At 42.2% G+C, this 19,930-nt stretch overlaps 1 protein-coding gene across 1 annotated transcript in view; it reads right to left on the reverse strand.

The window, feature by feature from the left end:
* Nucleotides 1-18,991, reverse strand: part of Ercc4 (ERCC excision repair 4, endonuclease catalytic subunit) — a 30,942-nt gene extending 11,951 nt beyond the window's left edge. Inside the window, exons 1-9 of the mRNA XM_004652274.3 lie at nt 18,727-18,991; nt 17,365-17,545; nt 13,284-13,479; nt 11,021-11,228; nt 9,490-9,670; nt 7,970-8,098; nt 6,002-6,112; nt 2,758-3,355; nt 414-506 (exon numbers count right to left, since the gene is read on the reverse strand). Coding sequence (XP_004652331.1) covers nt 414-506; nt 2,758-3,355; nt 6,002-6,112; nt 7,970-8,098; nt 9,490-9,670; nt 11,021-11,228; nt 13,284-13,479; nt 17,365-17,545; nt 18,727-18,933 — 1,904 coding nt within the window. The 5' untranslated portion in view covers nt 18,934-18,991. The remainder of the gene's footprint in view (nt 1-413; nt 507-2,757; nt 3,356-6,001; nt 6,113-7,969; nt 8,099-9,489; nt 9,671-11,020; nt 11,229-13,283; nt 13,480-17,364; nt 17,546-18,726) is intronic.
* Nucleotides 18,992-19,930: the final 939 nt, after the last annotated feature.

Genomic DNA, 19,930 nt, shown 5'->3' on the forward strand with positions numbered 1-19,930 from the left:
TGCACTAAATTATGTTATATCTAATTACCTTCAAGCCACGTGTATAAAAAAACTGTGTTTAGACTTAGTTCCTACCTCTAAGATATCTTACTACATGTATGCAAATATTCTAAAATCTGAAAAAGATCTGAAATCTGAAACACTTTTGGTCCCAAGCATTCATATACAGGATGTCAGCTGACTAGTAAAACGCTGTGTCAAGCAACTGGGGATGGTGAAGCGAGGGCAAGAGAAAAAGGAAGTGTGTATGAGGCACACCCTGGGGACCTGTCAACCCTGTCCTGATAGGGTTGGTCCACTACTGCCTGATCTCCCTTTGTTCCTGAGGCTCAGATATTCTTCCCACCCAGAAAAGCCCCTGCCCTTGAGAGGCCTGCAGTGCCTTTGTGTCTTTCAGGCTGACCATCTCTTACCTTATGAGTTTTTCGAAAGCTTCTTTTTCTTTCCGCAAAGCGGTCAGGTAGCGCTGCTCTTCTGTGGAACCTCCATAGATAAGAAAGTAAACCCTGCAGGTTAACACAGAATTCTTTTTAGGCTTCAAAACATAATTTTTAATCCCTGAAAGGAATGACAGAGCATTTGAAGTCAGCAAGCTACAATGCTAAGCAATAAATATTTGAATAAGAATAAAAGGCTCCATTCACCACACAAACATAGTCACTCAAACTAAGCTGCCTGAACCTGTCTGTTAAAGGTCTTGTTACCAAATGAGATTTTTTTCTTCCTTTCTTTTGCCAAATGGAGGAACACACTTTAGATAAATACTGAAATATAACTAGAGGGATCGAATAATTCTTTCCTCATAACTACAAACAAATTTTTAAGAACCCAAATCTCCTAGAGGCTTCTTTTTTTTCAATTTTTCTCTTTGCATCTCTGCCAAATCATCATTTAAGAAGTTGGATAGTAGACATTAAAACCAGCTATGAAAGTTCATGCTAGTAAAAAACAAATGAAATTTACATGATCTTTATCTTCTCAATCCATTTTATTCATGTCTCAGCAGACTGGAGTATCACACATTTTATATACACAGGAAGAAGATATAGGTATTCTACCAGGCATCTAAAAATAACTTGATATAGTTTATCTTTAAAGTGCCTGCTTTTTATTTGCGGCTCAGCTGAACTGAGCATCTCTGTGGTACTTTCCTTTACCTTCTTTTTGTAGTTTGTTTTTCTTTTAGCTTTAGTCTTCTTAGACTTTATTTCTTTAAAGTTTAGGCAGGGGAAAGATGATTGGGTAATGAGTTCAGAGACCTCAGCTTCTCCAGATGTACATGTGGCTGAAGCCAAGTTACTTATCATTTCTAGGGACAGAGTGAGCAGTTGGGCTCTCAGGTCCCTCTGCCTGTGGCATCTTTATTCATTTATTTATTTTTGATTTTTCGAGGTAGGGTCTCACTCTGGCTCAGCTGACCTGGAATTCACTATGTAGTCTCAGGGTGGCCTCAAACTCCTGGTGATCCTCCTACCTCTGTCTCCCGAATGCTGGGATTAAAAGCATGCGCCACCACACCTGACTTGCTTGTGACATTTTTGGTTCAAATAGTCTAGTGTTCTATTCCTGGGCAAGAGAACAGCTTGGCACACACAAACTATTTCTCCAGCTGACCTATAGTGAAGTATGAAAACTTTACCAGCCTGTAACTATCTTCCCAGGCTCATCTAAACTCTACCTCTGCACTACTTCTGATTCTGCTTCTCTATTCACCGCCACTTGGAAAGGCTGCCGTAGTTAAACTGCTAGAAAGATTTCTTTTGGCTCCACTTCTGGTTCACACTGAGTTCAGGATATTAATTTTGCTGTTTATTTCCCCTTGGATAGCTAGAGAGTGAGAACACTATCTTCTTGGGACACATTGTTTTCTCATCTGATATATTGGTAGATTTTTTTCAAGTGATCATTTATTTCTTTTTTAAAAAATTAATTACATGTGTGTGCTGAGGTGTGAGTGTAAGAGGGAGAATGAACACAGGTATGTTGGGGTCTCTTACCACTGTAAATGAATGCCTGTTCAGCTTTATGTGGGAAGCTGAGAAACTGAACTGGGCTAAGAGGCTTTGTAAGCAAGCAGTCTTGACTGATTATTTCTCTCTCTCTCTTTTTAAAAAAAATATTTTCATTAGGAGTGAGTGAGAGAAAATGATGAATATGGGCATACCAGGGTCTCTAGCCATTGCAAACAAACTCCAGACACATGTGCCTCCTTGTGCATCTGGCTTACGTGGGTTCTGGGGAGTTGAACCTGGGTCGTTAGGCTTTGCAGGCAAGCACTTTAACTGCTAAGCCATCTCTCCACCCCTGATTATTTCGTGAAACTCAGAAAAAACAACTTTGGTATATACTTTAGTTTTATGATGGTGTAATTTAGAGTCACTTCTTAAAACTTCTAAGACATTTAGAAGATTAAAATTATTTAGCCAAGTCATAATAATACTAACAGTATTATTTAGAATATTACATATTTCCTAGATTTTTTTCAGATACCAGTACTATGCCATAAGCTGCAAACTAACACATAAAGCAAAAAAAAAAAAAAAAAAAAGAGTCAGAACAAAAAAATCACCAAGTGGTCCTCTAGGCTTGTTTTCAGCTACATTTGGTGTCACCCATCCTGGGTAACTTCTCCACCTCATCAAAAGGTAAAATCCTAACCAGGGTCCCAACAACAGAAAGGTAAAGATAAAACTAATATGCATCTGGGATAGTTTTGTTAAATCCTAATGGAGAGACAGTTAATATTTTCTGACTTGCCTCAGAGGTTTCCCAGGCCTACTTGCCCTGTATATTTCCAGCTGCCTGACAAAGGTGAGCTCTGCATCATACAGAACCACATATCTGGGTTCCACTTCATGCAGTACCCTCGTCAGGGCATAGGGATCACTACAACCTAGAAGTGGATGGATGATGGTCAGTGGATCTTTCAGGAGTCCATAGGCAGCGTCCGATGACAAATTTAAATCAAACTCTTCATGCTTTATTTCTCCAAGGCAGCTTTCTGGGCTGCTGCTTATTTCTCTCTGCTGCCCTTCCTCAACATCCCCTTCCCCTTCCAGTTCTCTGGAATTTCCCATCATCTGAGTTAGAGTCAGCCTTCGTCTTTTCCTTTTGAGAGCCTTGTCTTTGTTGGAAGCCCAGTCTTTGTTGTGGGTGTCTTTGGGTCTTTTGTGAGATTTCACAGGCCTCTTTGAGCTGTCGTCCTTTCTGAGTTGCATCCACACTTCCTCAGCTTTGCTGTCCTTCTCAAAGGTTTTCCTGTACAGCCGCAGTAGGAAGGCTTCAGCTCCAGCGGTCAGGTAGTCTTTCAGCTGGGAGCATGTGCGGTCGTCACTGGCACAGATGAGCACTTGACCTACAACCAGAAAGGACATCATGTTTGTTGTCTTACTCCTCTGCATTGGGTACCCTAGCCCCTTCTCCTAAGGGAAGACATCATTCACAAATAGTTCAAGAGGGCCTTAAATCCCAATGCACACTTTCACCTCTTCGGTAGGATTACTAACTCATCTGAGTAAAGCTGAACCCAGACTATTGTGACTTAGGAAAGCATCACCATGGTACAGTAGAGGCTTTAATGAAGCGTTTCTTGTGTAGTGTATGCATTTGTGTCCGTGTGTGTGCAGATGTGAGAGCCCATGTACACACCTGTGGAGGCCAGAGGAGGATACTGGTAACCCCTCTACTGCTCTTCTGCCTTATGTCCTTGAGTGGGTCTCTCACTGAACCCAGAGCTCACACTTTTTCAGTTTGATTGACTGACTAGTGAGCCCCAATAGCCCTCCTGTCTCTGCCCATCAGTGCTGGGTTATAGGTATGTGCAGCCATGTTCAGCTTTCAATGTGCATGCGAGAGACTAAACTCAGGTTCTCAGGCTCTGGCAGCAAGCACTCATACCCCCTGAGCCATTTCTCCAGCCCCTTTTAATTAATCATTTAGACATTCTCCAGAGGCTCTTATATGCCAAAATGAGTTCCACATGGATTATAGAGTCTAATGTTAAATATTAAATCGTGAAAACAGACTGACCATTTGCCCAGTCACAGGTGACTTTCTAGGCTTAAAAGCAATGGAAGAAATCTCAGAGATTAAATCTAAAGACTGACTTTGTAACAATAAAGACTGCACTAAGAAAGCTGAAGACAAAAGTTATTTAATGACCATGATAAATGTTAGTATCTTTACCATGTAAGGAGTGAATACAAACCATGGACAGGGCTGAAGTTGGCCAAGACAACTAATGCAACGGACAGAGCAGGAAATGCACCTGCACAAACCTCGAGCTTTCTAAATGCCAACACTGAGAACATCTGATCAAGTTAGGAACAGTGTTTTATTTGTGATGCAAAGTATGTGTGCAGACACATAAATATAGATCCCAGTCACTGTGAGCAAAGTGAAAGGGAAATAAAAAAAAAATGCAGAAATCACTGTAGTAATGTGTCTCAAGAACGTTAGGTCAGCTGTGGAGACACATGCCTCTAATCCCAGCACACAGGATGCAGGCAGGCAGGACTGCCACAAATTCAAGGCCAGCCTGATCTACAGAGTGAGTTCCAGGCTAGCCAAGAGACAGAGGCCTTGTCTCAAGAAATGCCAAACAAACACTAAAACTTTTTTAAAATGTCAGTACCACTCGACCCATGAATTCTAGACATGAGCTACAACCATTCTGATATGACCTTAACAGTGTGAAGTAAGAAACCTAGAAGGAAATGGAAACACACCAATGTAAACAATGACTGGCAGAAGCAATGTTTTTGCTCCTTCCCTTTCTTTGTTCTTCACTTTTTCTAAGGTGAGCACCTCAGCCTGGGTTTAAGCTCCAGGGCAACATCACCAGTGTATTTACTCACTTAAGGACTGAGTACTTACTTTTTATAAAGTTGATTTTTAGGCCAGTATAGGAAGTCACTGGTTTCATTATGGCACTTTCAAAAATGTGTCTCACGCCATTCTCGTCATCCTTCCCTTTCCTTCCCCCACCATGCCCTCTGCTTGCCTTTATTGCTTAGCACGAGTTCAAAGCATTAACAGGTATTCTTAAAACATCTAGTTGCATTTCCTGACTGGCTTTATTTTCAGTTGACAGTGCCAGCTCTGTCTACTGTGCTCCTCTGCTAGCATGTTCATGCCTAAAGACAGTAAATCCAAAATTTACACATTTTTTTCAGGGCTCAGTCAATAGCTTAAAGTTCTTTAGAAACTACTTGGATGGAGTATAAAACAGAAAAACCATTAGCTTATTCCTCAGAGATTCCAGACTTAAAGGCTGGTGGGGAAAAAAAAAAAAAAAAAAATATATATTATATATATATATATATATATATATATATATATATATGTAGAGAGAGAGAGAGGAGATTAGCCCAATCTTTAAACAGAAGACCTGAAAAGCCAACCTCTTCATGAATATACAATGATTAATGATTCAACCTGGAAAAGACCACAGCAAGCCAACAGTACAGAGGTGGCCACTAGGGTCTCAGTGTGCCCTTGGCATTTATTTTGGCCTATATTTTAGGAACACAATAGTGAGTTATTTTCTTTTTAATTTTTTATTTGAGAGAGAAAGAGGCAGAAAGAAAGGGAGAGAGAGAGAATGGTCACACCAAGGCCTTCAGCTGCTGCAGTCGAACTCCGGACACATGCATCATCTTGTGCACGTGTGCAACATTGCCCACTTGAGTCACTGCTCGTCTGGCTTATGTGGGACCTGCAGATTCGAACATAAGTTCTTAGACTTTGCAGGCAAGCGTCTTAACTACTAAGCCATCTCTCCAGCCTGTGAGTTAGTTTTAAAGAGTGAATCAAATTAAGACTCATTTCAAGGCTTATGGCTAGGCATGGTCGCAAAAATTTATAATCCCAATCCTGGGGAGGTAGAGGCAGGAGGATTAGGAGTTCAAGGTCATCTTCAGCTACTCAGTGAGTTCCACAGTGTCTTAAAAGTGAAAAGTTAAGCAAACAAATAAAAAGTCATCATCTCCTTTGTCCCTACCTGGGCCACCAAGGGCTTCACTCTCTTTATTTTCTGCTTCAATTTCTTTCAGTACTTCGGTCAGCGCCTCCCATTTCGGGTTGTTTTCTAGGACCAGTTCCTTTTTTGTTTCTGTACAGAAAGGAAAGATAACCTCATTCTGTGAGAAAGCATTTACCCACACGGTATTCCAAAGGCTCAAAAGACACTAGGAGCACTACACATAATGTTTCTTTGAGCTTGCTTCACAATGCTAGGCAGTGACTCTCTGAAAAGGCCTACTTATAGTCTGATTGAATGTACCTCAAACCAACATTACTTACTACAGGTGATGCGATGCACTAGAAGGTATATGCTTGGAGACTGAAAAGCTGACTCTGTGTTGTTACCTGTGATGCCACATGTGAACAGGTACACACAATGAGGAGTCGGTACTAAGCAACAGTGTTTATTATTTATAATGTCCCCATGAACTCACAATCCTCAACATGCAAAGTAAGTTAACAACGAGTCTTTTCAGTTCTATAAGCACTTGACCACATTATTAGTGTAATGCTTTAGTATATGTAATATGTGTGGTGCAGTATGTGTGAGGTTGTATGTGTGTGAAGAAGCACACCTACGTGTGCTAGCATGTGCATGGAAACCAGAGGAGGATGCTGGGTGTCCTCCTCTATCATTCTTCTGCCTTACGCCCCTCAGATGTGTCTCCACTGAACGTGGAGCACATACCAGGTTTTGGCTACAGTAGGACCAGGAAGCCCCAGCAATCTTCTTGTCTCTGCTCCATTCAGTGCTGGCATTACAGGTATGTGCAGCCATACCTGGCTTTTTACTTGAGTCCTGGGGATTGAACTCAGGTTCTCATGCTTATTTAGCAAACACTCCTTCCCACTTAGTCACCTCCTAGCCCTTTAATTAAGTTTTGAATAGATATTTAAACTAAGCAGAAAACATGTATGAACTCCATGCTTTAAAAAAAAGAATGATATTTGATACCTACTAGATAGATACTCAAATAAAATCCATAGTTGCCTCCTTTTCATATATTTGATCTTTGAAACTGAAAATAGATATTAAAATATCCCACTAAGATTTTATAAGTGCTGGAATACTAATGACTTTGGTATTTTATATGTTAAATATATATATATAGATATATACATGCATTTTTTTTTTTTTAGGTAGGGTCTTGCTCTAGCCCAGGCTGACCTGGAATTCATTATGTAGTCTCAGGGTGGCCTCAAATTCATGGCGATCCTCCTGCCTCTGCCTCCCAAGTGCTGGGATTAAAGGCGTGCGCCACCACGCCCAGCCAAAAATTTATATATCTTAAAAATCTTTTAAAATATTTTATTATTTGCAAGAAAGAAAGAGAGACAGAGAGAAAGAGGGAGGGAGGGAGGGAAGAAGACAGACAGAATGGACACACCAGGACCTCAAGCCACTGTAAACAAACTCCAGATGCATATACCAACTTGTGCATTGGCTTTGTGTAGGACTGGGAAATCAAACTCAGGTCCTCAGGCTTTGCAGGCAAGTGCCTTAACTGCTGAACCATGTCTCCAACCAAATTGATAGTTTTTACATATCAGTAAGAATACTCCCTTTATATTTGACTGCTATCTGGAATCCTCTAGCAATGGATTCCATGTATTATTTACTTACATACATACATACATGTATATGCTTAACATATGGATGAAGACTTTAACTTGGGCTGGAGTGATGGCTTACTGGTTAAGGCTCATGCCTGCAAAGCCTAATGACCCAGGTTTGATCCCCAGTACCCACATAAGCCAGATGCACATGGTGGCACATGCATCTGGAATTCATTTGCAGTAGCTAGAGGCCTTGGTGTACCCATTCCCTCTCTCACAAATAAATAAATAAACATTAAAAAACCTATTTAAATTGTGCTTTAACTTGATGAGCATTTCCACACCAACTTAAATAAGACACAATTAAAGACTTAAGCCTATGAGATACCTTGCCCTTCTTTAATCTCCAGTATTTCAGATGTTTTGCCTGTTTTGCTTGTTTTGGCATCTGGAACATGATAAACTCTTGCCCGAGCATTTACAAACATGGAGGTGCTAGAGTCAAGGAAAAGCCAACCTAATGTGAATGGTAAAAAAAAAAATTAGTGGTTAATTTTCAGTCTCTGGTGGTCACATGACCTACATAGACAACTGGCTGCCATCTTGTTTTTTAATTTTTTTCTTATTTATTTGAGACAGAGAAAAGAGAGACAGAGAGAGAGAGAGAATGGGAGTGCCAGGGCCTCTAGTTACTGCAGATGAACCCAGATGCATGTGCCACCATGTGCATCTGGCTTACATGGGACCTGGATAATCAAACCTGGGTCCTTAGGCTTTGCAGTCATGGGCCTTAACCAGTAAGCCATTACTCCAGCCCAAGTTACACCACAGAAGTCTCCATCCATATGTTAAACATATATATGTGTGTATGTAAGTAAGTAAATAATACATGGAATCTATTGTTAGAAGATTCCAAATAGCAGGCAAATATAAAAGGAGTATTCTTACTGATATGTAAAAACTATCAATTTGGTTGGAGACATGGTTCAGCAAGTGCCTTCAACATTAAGCCATCTCTCCAGCCCTGCCATCGTTTTGCAACAACCATGACTTGCGTTCTCTTACTTCTGTGGTTTCTATTTGGCTATATTAGTGGTTTTTAAGTGTGGCCCCATGGACTCCTGTTGTGGGGATCCCCAAGATGTTTTCACAGATATTTAATACCAAAACATTACAAAGAATAATATTAAGGTATTGTGTTGACATTTCCAAAGATGGTGCCAAGCTCTGTGGGTCACACCACCAGTGCTTCTGCATGAAGCAGGATGGGGGAGGAATGTGTGCTACCAGCCAATGCACACTTTTCTTTCGTGTCATGGTGGCTTATTTAGTCTTTGTATCTTTTTTTGGTGGTACTAGGGATTGAACCCAGAGCCTCATACACCCTAGCGGAGCTATACCCTCAGCCCTGTAGTTTATTACTTGAGAATGCCCTGAAGAAGCAGGAAAAAATCCAAGGGTCTTGGGTAGGGAGCGAAGGGTATAATGGTAGAAAACATTATGGCATTCAACTGTGTGAATATTTCCATATAAACCTCTTAAGTCTGTAACTGTAAAGCTGATGAAACCTGTCACTTGCTGCTTCTTTGGGGAAAATGAATTTTAAGTTCCTAAGTACTCAACTTTCAGAACACAACCTATTTTTAAGTTTGAGACTGCCTGTACTATACACAGTCTTTTCTGGAAATAAAATCTCTGGGAATGGAGATGAATATTTATTATTACACAGAACAGAAGTTAAGTAGGAGGAAAAATTAGCTATCAGTAAAAACCTACATCCTTGTGCCATCTTGAAGACAGGGTGTAATTTATACCACACAGCTGAACATAGCACTCCCCATACCTGACTCTCCCCATTAATACTTTATTCAAATCAGTACCTAGAATATTAGTATTATTATGTCACACCTGAATTTTGACCAAAAGCCTTTTCTGTTGCTCTGAGAGATTCCAGAAGATTCAGAAATGTGACACAGTCATATTGAGATAGATAAAGGAGCAAAGTTCTCAGGATCTTCAAGTCTTGGACCAAGGATTTAGTCTTGGCTCCAAGCTGGTGCCATAAAGGGTCCAGATAATGGCGAATTGTCTAAAATAGGAAGAAAACTCAATAATGTTAACTATGTTCATTATAGATGATTTCAGTACAAATTATACTTTCAATAAAGATTATCCACTGTACACATTACAATGGTTAAAATGGTAAAATGTAGCACTGTGCATATTTTATCACAATAAATTTCCCAAGATGTTATTTCCGAAGGAAGTGACTAGAAATTTCAGTTCACTGGATCTTAGGTATGCTTAGTTTTCAAGTACAGTATCTTGTTTATTTGTGTGCATGTACATATACACACGCGTAGGTGCGTGTGTGGGGGCATCCAAGGCCTCTTGCCACTGCAAATGAAACACCAGATGCTTACATTACTTTTTGCATAAAGTTTTATCTGGGTGGTTGAGGAACGGAACCCAAGCCCAGGCAAGGCTTTGCAAGCAACTACTGAGCTGCTCTCCTGTCCCCATGTACATAGTATATGTATATCTCATTATTACAATATTTATGACTAGATGGAGTTAAGCCATCTTTATGCCTAGTAACACTACTATCAGGACACAAAAGGCCTGATAAGCATAACAGATAACCCACAACTTGTTCTTATGAATAAAATAAGCATCCTTACGTGGCTTCTCATCTAATCAGTTCAGCACTAAGAACAAGGTATTTAAATGACCACATAATTCATGATGTGAAAATAAAAGTTGATGCTATCATTGATCACTCCAGGACAATGTGCTGATCCTAGGACTGCTCTAGACAAACAGGGACACAAACATAGGCCTCTTTTGTAAACACACCTATAACAGGTTAATTTTTTAAAGCAAAATGTGAGCTGTTCTTATATGTGGATATGATTTAAAATGTCTGGGGGTTTTGGTGGTGGTTTCAGGTTCCTTTCTCTCTGCTTGGACCTGACAAAGTCGCTCAGCTTCTTCTGCCATTATGGAACTTCCCCTCTACTTTCAATAATGTAATTTTAAGACAGAACTTTCACAGTTCTCAGAACTGAAAACTTGTCCAATTTATTTTTGATTCCCCAAAGATGGAAAATGCATGCACCATTTTGAAGTTCAATGCAACTCTTCTACCTATAGCTATCCCAGGTTGTCGTTTCAGAGCAAAAACATGACAGGGCCTCCTCTTGATCATGTGAGATACTCACTTACTAAGTAACCGGAACAGACACACTTACATTTATATGCCAAGCCACACATTTTACTGAAACTTATATTTTCTAGTAAACCAAAGCAGCTCTACTTTAAACCACCTCTCATATAATATAAAAGCAGTGGCAGCTTCCTACAGAGAACACTGGAAATATTAAATTTTTATTCTTTAAAAAGTGACAAGCCACACTTAAAAAAAGAAAAGAAAAGGTACCTTGTCAAAAGGTTTTCCAATAGCATTTTCTAAAGACAAATCTTCCACCTCAAGCGACGGGTTGTGGCACTTCAGTTCCTTTAAACAGGCATTTAAAATGTCCAGGATGGCAGTCTGGATGGCAAGCATGGCGGGTGTCATGGACACATGAATTTCTACGACTTCAGGTTTGTGCTGCTCTAGGAATGAGTGAACTGCGACGTGAAACCTAAAGAGACCAATACTTTCAAATCTTTTCGAGAATTTCAACAGCAATGAGCAAACAAAATGGAAAGCAACAAGGCTTTTTTTGTTTTGTTTCTTGAGGTAGGCATGTGCCATCACATCCAGCTCAAAATTTAAAAAAGAATTTTTCCTTTTTTTTTTTTTTTTTTGGTTTTTCGAGATAGGGTCTCATTCTAGCCCAGGCTGACCTGGAATTCACTATGTAGTCTCAGGGTGGCCTTGAACTCATGATGATTTTCCTATCTCTGCCTCACAAGTGCTGGGAGTAAAGGCGTGGTCAATTTTTAAAAAAATATTTATTTTTTTTGAGAGACAGAGAAAGAAAGAGGCAGATAGATAGAGAATGGGTGTACCAGGGCCTCCAGGCACTGCAAATGAACGCCAGAAGCATGTGCCACCTTGTACATCTGGCTTACGTGGGGTGGGTCCTGAGGAATCGATCCTCAAACCAGAGTCCTGAAGAAATCGATCTTCAAACCAGGGTCCTTAGGTTTCACAAGCAAGCGCTTAACCTCCATGTCATTTCTCCAGCCTAATGCAATGCTTTAAGAATACACTGCCAGTTGTGGTGGCACACGCCGGTAGGATATTAAACTCAACCATAGGCTACAAGAGGGCCTACACCTGTTAAACTCTCTATAAAAAAAGTAAGGGTTATCTCATTTGTCCTGGTGCTAACTTACTCTCCACTGGAGAATCTGCTTCTCTTTTTCAATAGATGCAGATCCTAAGGAGAGAGCTGCCCCAACATACCTCAAAAGGGCCCCGATTGAAACTGAGGAAAATTGGCGAAACAAGCAAGGGCGCTGTTTTCCTGATGAACTGGACACCAGCACAAGGGGGAAGGAGACCAACACAGAGAAAAATCAACGCCTATCAAATCAGAGAGCCAGAGCCCCAGAGGCTCCTGACACCTCATCACTGAAGCAGACCAAAAATGAACCCAACATGGCTCAGGGAAATTTTGCAGAAGAGGGGGTGGAAAGAATGTCAGAGTCACATGTTGGGTCATGATATGCAGAGACATTTATCGTACCAATAACTGTGGGCTAACCCCACAATGCACGACCCATTTACATCAACAAGGAGGGGTCAATGGGGAAGGAGTAGGTCACGGATGAGCCTAATTATGGTACCAAACTGCCTGTACTTGCGGGATAGAAAGCTAATTAAAAAATAAATAAATAAAAATACATTGAATCTCCACAAATAAAAGGCAGGCCAACAAACTGCTGCTCAAGCCCCGGGCATTCCCACTGCTCATGGCTGCTTGTTTTTTTTTTTTTTTTTTTGTTTTTCAAGGTAGGGTCTCACTCTGGCTCAGGCTGACCTGGAATTCACTATGTAGTCTCAGGGTGGCCTCAAACTCTTGGCGATCCTCCTACCTCTGCCTCCCGAGTGCTTGGATTAAAGGCGTGCGCCACCACGCCCGGCTACATGGCTGCTTTTGTTCTTAGCAGCAATACTAAATAATTGCATTTCCACTGACCCTCAAGTTTACTATTTGATCATTTTCAGGAAAAGTTTATTGTCCTCTGAAATAAGGCATAATTAAAAATGTATACTAACTACTATAATATTAAGGTGTTATAAATCAACATACATACTAGTAAAGGATGGAAAAATGTTAGAAAACTGAAGTTGTTTCCCCATAAGTTTATAAATTCCTCACTATCTTCACACTTTGTTCCTTGCTGAGTAATCTTTAAAGGGGAAGAGACATTCTTGGTAGATACTGTCTTCATTCTCTTACAGCTATTGCCTGTGTGGTCTCTAGTTCCTGGGATTATATAAGGGATAACGGGGGTGTCCTTGAATGGATCTGATGGGCTACCAGAAAAATAACTCCTGAATCTGTCTAATTTGAGGAGTCACAAGTATGGGAGGCACATTTTTATATCTGGATATGTGTGTTATGAATCTGAATGGCACCTGTCAATCCATCAAGTATGGCCTTTCCGGTAAGAAAGTAAACTTTATATTGTATAATATCAAAGTGCAACTAACGTACATATAATGGACACATAATGCTATTTACCTTGGCCACAGGTATAGCTTCTTCACAAAAAGGTTTCTCATCACTCTTTCCACATGACAAAAACCAGTATTGAAGGCAACAGCATTATCCGTGAAAGCTTTAATGAAACCTCGCTTGTTTTTCTGGCGGAAGAGACGCAAGATGAATGCTTCCTGACAAGACTCAATTATCCTGTGGGCTCTGTACACGAGAATGCCTGTGGGCCAGGTCAGAGTTAACATTAAAGATCAGACGGGGCATTTCCATGCTCACTTTGGCTTACTCACTCACCACATTTTTTCTGGACTGTCAATTTGAGAAGGTGCAGGCACCATTCTGGGCTGGGGTTCAGATTAAATCCTTGTCTTTTAGAACTTAAAACAGAGCTGGGCATGGTAGTACACACCTTTCATCCCAGCACTCAGGAGGCAGAGGTAGGAGGATCACTGTGAGTGTGAGACCACCCTGAGACTACATAGTGAATTCCAGGTCAGCCTGAGCTAAAGTGAGACCCTGCCTCAACTACCCCCCCAGAAACAACAACAATAACAAAAACCAGACAATATGAGTACATGTTTAATATCTCATGAGTGTCAAGGAGAAAACACAAATTTGAAGAAAAGTTTGTGTATGAGGGTGGTGGTTTGTGACTTTAGACAAGGTGGCTTCTGCAGTGACATGTGCATAAAAAGGTAGGATGGAGATGAGAAAATGAGCCTAGTGAGTTACCTAAACCAGGAGGAGTGCAGGTGGAGAGAAAGAAGGAGCAAAGGTCCTGGAGTAGCATGCTAGAGAAGTGAAATGGGTTACCAGTTTTCTTTTTATAAATGAGTAAGATGGGGCTACACAAAATAGTACAATGTGAGACATTTGGGCACCAGCTGCAGCTCATTAGAATAAATTATTGAAATAAAATGTATGTGTGTTATGTTGTGTGTGTGTGTTTAGCTACTAAGAAATACCAAATGCTTTCACCACTTTTTCTATCTGGCTTATGTGAGTGGCTTGGCAATTGCAATCTGGGCCAGCAGACTTTTTTTGCAAGTGAGATTTTAACCACTGAGCCATCTTTCTAGTCCCTAAAACAAAATCTTTAATGAACAAACTTAACTCAAGATTTTTTTTTTTTTTTTTAAGAGATAGGGTCTCAATCTATAGCTTAGCCTGTTCAAACTCATGACCCTGCCTTAGGCAGGCTGCACCATGGCAACATGTGATGTTTATGGTCTGTGTGGCTATGACATCTCTCAATCTTAAAAGAACAATTAAGCCAGGTGTGGTGGTGCACAGCCTTTAAACCCAGCTCTGGGAGTCCAGAAGGAAGGAAGGCGAATGAATACTATATCCCAGGCATAGTCTTAGTGATCTCATTTACTCCTTTTGCATGTAGTTCCTGTTACAAAACCAAGAAAGGGAAGCAACTTGACCAAGGCTTTCCAGCACCATGTGCAAAGCCATGTTTTCCCTAGGAAGTGATGCTGTCTCAGCATGCTTTTAAATCAAACAAATAGCTTGTCTTATAGGATACTTTATGACACTGGCAATGGAACCTCAAACTCTATACGACAGGAAAATGCTGAATCGCTGACACTATGCGCGTGCGTGTGTGTGTGTGTGTATGTATGTGTGTGTATATATACACACACATATATGGTTCTCTTTTTGCTCCTACCCCTTTTGTTCTTTTTGAGACAGAATTCCATGTATCCTAGGCAGGCCTTGAACTTGCTACATAGTCAAGGATGATTTTGAACTTCTGACTCTCCTGTCTCAACTTCCTGAGCACTTGAATTATAGGTGTACACCACCAGCCCTGGTTTATGCAGCACTAGGGACTGAACCCAGGATCTTTTGCATGCTAGGCAAGTACTCTGTCAACAACTAAGCTATATCCTCACCCCTAAAAATGCATATTCTTTTATTTTGTTTTTGATACAGTTCTAATACATGCCAGATTGGCTTCAAATCCTCTTTGTAGGTGAGTATAACCTTGAACTTCTGATCTTCCTGTTCTTACTTCCCAAGTGCTGAAATTACATATTTAAGCTTTTATGACATTTAGTATACATACACACACACACACACACACACATATGATCCCACACTATACTGCATTTTTTTCCTATTATTAGTAGTAGTATTTTGGGTTTCTTGCTGTGTAGAACTGGCTGGACTTGAACTCACTATGTTGTCCAGGCTGGCTTCAAACCTTCAGTGATACTCTTTGCCTCAGCCTCCACCATACCCAGCTTGATGCTAAATATTTTTACATATATTATCTTATTTTACCCTTAAAAAATAATCTTAGATGGAAGACATGATTCCTGCTACTGGTTTACAGGTGAGAAAAAAAGGCAGAGAGCAGTAGACACTTGCCTAAGGAAACAGCTGGTACCTGGGGAAGTTGAGTTCAAACCTAGGGTCACCAGACTACACATTCACTTTCCTATTTTCAACACTCTTCCTGCCAAACAAGGGAACCTTACTATGCTAAGCATTGGTTAATTTGTCACCAGGAATAAAAATCTGCATTCTATCCCAAAATAACCGGCTCAGTTTGGTTTTAGCAATAAGCACACCCTCGTGTCTTGTTCTTTTACACAGTCTGGGTAAATATTGTTTCCTCTCTGCTTAGGTCAAGAACCAGGGGCATACTGGAGGCTGTGGAGATAATAATGGAAGGTGGTGACAAGGAAACAAGTTAGGGCTGGAGGTTACTTTGCAGAGGGTTACATGATCCGGGACTGTCCTAAAGCTCTTAAGAGAGCCTTGGGAAATGAAGACTTTGAGAGCATTCCTTCCTAGAATTAACTTATATTCCACTCAGCCCAGCACAGTAGCAGGTCCAGCTTTATTACTGGCCAGAGTGTGGTCAGAACTGAAAGAGAACTGTCAACTAGGAACCACCAGTAAACTAGACTCAAGGTGGCCCGGACCAAGACTATGCTCTGCACAATTAGGTTTGACACAAAGTCAGAGTTATATTGACACCTAGTGGTAGCTCCTAGACAATTTCCTTTTTCCATTAGAGTAACTTAAAACAGCAAGATGGGCTGGAGAGATGGCTTAGAGGATAACTCTCTTGCCCTACAAAGCTAAAGGACTCAGGTTTGATTGCCCAGGACCCACGTGAGCCAGATGCACAAGGTGGCACATGCATCAGGAGTTTGTTTGTAGCAGCTGAAGGCCCTGGAATGCTCATCCTCTCTCTCAAATAAATAAATAAAAATAAAATGGAATTCTTAAAAATAAAACAAGCTTATACAGTGAAACAGTAATCACAAGAGACTTTCTGACATAACAAGATTTCTAGTTACAAAAAAAACTTATTTTGCTACAATTTATTGAAAGTTCACTATGCAATGGCACTTATACTAGGCATATTTTACCTCCTTAAATTCTGAAATTCACTATTTTCTTGACTGAAGAAATGAGAAAAGTGAAGTTTAGGGTAATTAAGGAATTTGTAAGTATAATGTCAGCCAGGTGTGTCTGGTTGCAAGGCCCATGCCACTTTCTTAAACAATGCTAAATCTTACAAATGAATAAGGAAACTTTTCCTCACCTAGTTCACCATGAACACATAAAGCACTCACTCATGTTTGTTATTTCTGTAGGAACTTGTCTCATAGGTTCAGGGCACTATGACACACAGTGGGGAGCAAACTTACAAATTTCAGAGTGTGTTTGTCCTCCACAAGTTCACTGTATGTCCACTCATCACCAGTCAACAAATGTTTCACATCTACTATGTGCCCATTACTTAGGCTGAGATAAGCAAGTCTTCCCTTGTGGTTTCGAAGCCTATCTCCTGAGTGAGGCTGACACAGACAGGCAAATACTACAAATGCAGTGTTCTGGGTGCTCGATGGCTGGGGGAAGCTCACAATTTTAGGTCAGAGTGGCGGGGCTCTTAGATTAGCTTTTATTTTGACTTAGCATCTACAAATTTTCAGGTGTTGGCCAGCAGTTAGCACCATAATGTTGAGCAAGAAGATTCAGGGATGCCCATGAGAAGGTTCTAGTTTAGCATTTAGTAGAGAGGACAGATAAAAATAAAACGTCTGCATTTTAAACATGGAGTAAGATTTCAAATTCTTACCAGTTATTAAATCTGAAGGTATTCTATCAGTCAAGAAATCAACGACAAGTATTCGACTTGTTGCAAATATAATACCACCTTGTGTGTACACTTCATAGCGACTGTTACTTGCGATTTCATTTGTCACACGGCGAGGGAGGTGTTCAACTCCTTCTATCTTCAGCTGATTGATAAAATACTCCTACAGCAAATCAAACTCATTAATAGGCTGTTTAATACAGGACAATTTTTAATACTTTGCAAGGATTTAAAATGAAGTGCTTTCTTCCTCAGAGACCATGAACAATGAGTATACAAAGTAAGTTATTTCTTTACACTCATAAACCAACCATTTATTAACTAGGATTTTTATTTAGCTTTGCTTTGGAGCTTAAAGAATGACGCTTCAGTCATTATCTGCTTTTTACCCCAAATCAACATAAACAACACCAACCAAAAAAAAACCCAAAAAAACCAAAAACCCTCTTAAACCCTTTCTTGGTTTAAATTCTTACCTAGAAACTACTTCCCATCAAGCTCAAATTTGCAGTCAGGCATCCTCTGTGAGAAGATAACGTCTGAAGCCTTTTCCCACTGTCTTTTAGACTATTAATGCAGTCCTAGGGAGACTTCAGAATGTCAGCTGGTCCCAGGCCTGTTACCCTTCCAGTTTACTCATGCCAATCATAGGAAATACCTGGGAGAAGCCAATAGGGTCTCTGCCTTCAGGGAGTCCATAGTCATTCTTCTCAGTTACATTCTCCTCCTGGCCACTCTGTCTAACTAGGGGACTACGGAGATTTGTCGATCCAGGCTGTGTCCTCTCTCACTTCCTCCAGGTCATCCAGTTCTCCTCAACCCCAGTTAACCTCTCCCAACATCTTTAGCTTCCCCCCTCCCTTTCTCACCTTATTTCCCAGTCCCTTCTCTTCCCCACAAGGTTTGTCCGTTGATGCCCACCGCTCTCAGACACCCCATCAACGGCAACACTGTTTCCTTTAAGGGATCTGTCTCTAGAAACACCCCTAGTATTCAACTCTGGGGTTCTCCCATTATTCCTATCCAGACATTCTGACATGCCTCCCTCCTGTGCAGGGTAATCCAGTCAATTCCCCCGCCCCTGTTCTCAAATGTCTTCATTAATTTCCTCCGAGAACCTCTTTCATTCAGTGTCCTCGCAATGTCAGGGCCTGCGTTCCCCTGGGGACCCGGCCCATCCTTCCGAGTGTCCTCGCGCCGCGCCAGGGACCCTTATTTAATGTCCTCCCTTCTCTGCACGTCCCGGGGCCCCTCCAGCCCGCCTGCGGCCCGCGTTCGCTCGCGCCGAGGCCTGCTTCGGCTCGCGAGACCCCCACGCCCATCTCCCCCATCCCGCCGCCGCACCTCCTCGGCCGGCTGCGTGTTGAGCACCAGCACCAGGCAGGCCGGATGGCAGTGCAGCCGCAGGAAATGGTAGAGGAGCCGGTCCGCTCCGAGTCCGCGCGCGCACACCACCAGCCCGTCGGTGTCGAGCAGTTCCAGCACCAACTGCCTCTCGTACTCCAGCAGCGGCGCCATGGCCTTCCTCTGGGCCGGCAACCCCGGCTGCATGGGCGCCCTTACAGGACTGCGGCCGAACGCAGGCGAAAAACGCCGAGCGTTGGTCGGACGCAACCGAAGAGAGTCTAGCGTGAGAGCTGGCTGTGAGGGAGAGCCGAACGCGGCCGAAGAGGAGCCGAGGGAGAGCCGAACGCGGCCGAAGAGGAGGAGCCGAGGGAGAGCCGAGCGCGGCCGAAGAGGAGCCGAGGGAGAGCCGAACGCGGCGGAAGAGGAGCCGAGGGAGAGCCGAACGCGGCCGAAGAGGAGCCGAGGGAGAAGCGGAGAGCCGAACGCGGCCGAAGAGGAGCCGAGGGAGAGACGAACGAGTCCGAAGAGTAGCCGAGGGAGAGCCGAACGCGGCCGAAGAGGAGCCGAGGGAGAAGCGGAGAGCCGAACGCGGCCGAAGAGGAGCCGAGGGAGAGACGAATGAGTCCGAAGAGTAGCCGAGGGAGAGCCAAACGCGGTCGAAGAAGAGCCGAACGCGGCCTAAGAGGAGCCGAGGGAGAAGCGGAGGGAGATCAAACGCGGCCGAAGAAGAGCCGAGGGAGAGCCCAATGTGGCCGAAGAGGAGCCCAGGAAAAACCCAAGGCGGCCGAAGAGGAGCTGAGGGAGAAGCGGAGATGGCCCAAGGCGACCTGAGCCGAAAGGAGTCTTAACATACTGCCCGTGTGGACTGGAAGCCTTGGGTTCCCTCCCGGATTCTATGTTTCATAGAAAATAAGATAGCGAAGGCCGGAGTTTAATCCCAGCACTTGGGAAGCAGAGGTAGGAGGATCATTGTGAGTTCGAGGCCACCCTGAGACTCCATAGTGAATTCCAGATCCCCTGGGATAGAGTAAGGTCCTACATCAAACAAAACAACACAACAACAAAAAAGGTACCAAACGGGGAGCCTGGCTTGGTGGCACATGCCTTTAATCCCAGCACTTGGGAGGCAGAGGGAGGAGCATTGCTTTGAGTTCAAGGCCACCCTGAGACTACAGAGTAAGGGACTGAAGAAACGTAACCA

The sequence above is a fragment of the Jaculus jaculus genome, chromosome 11, assembly GCF_020740685.1.
Source record: "Jaculus jaculus isolate mJacJac1 chromosome 11, mJacJac1.mat.Y.cur, whole genome shotgun sequence".
NCBI classification, from domain to species: domain Eukaryota; kingdom Metazoa; phylum Chordata; class Mammalia; order Rodentia; family Dipodidae; genus Jaculus; species Jaculus jaculus.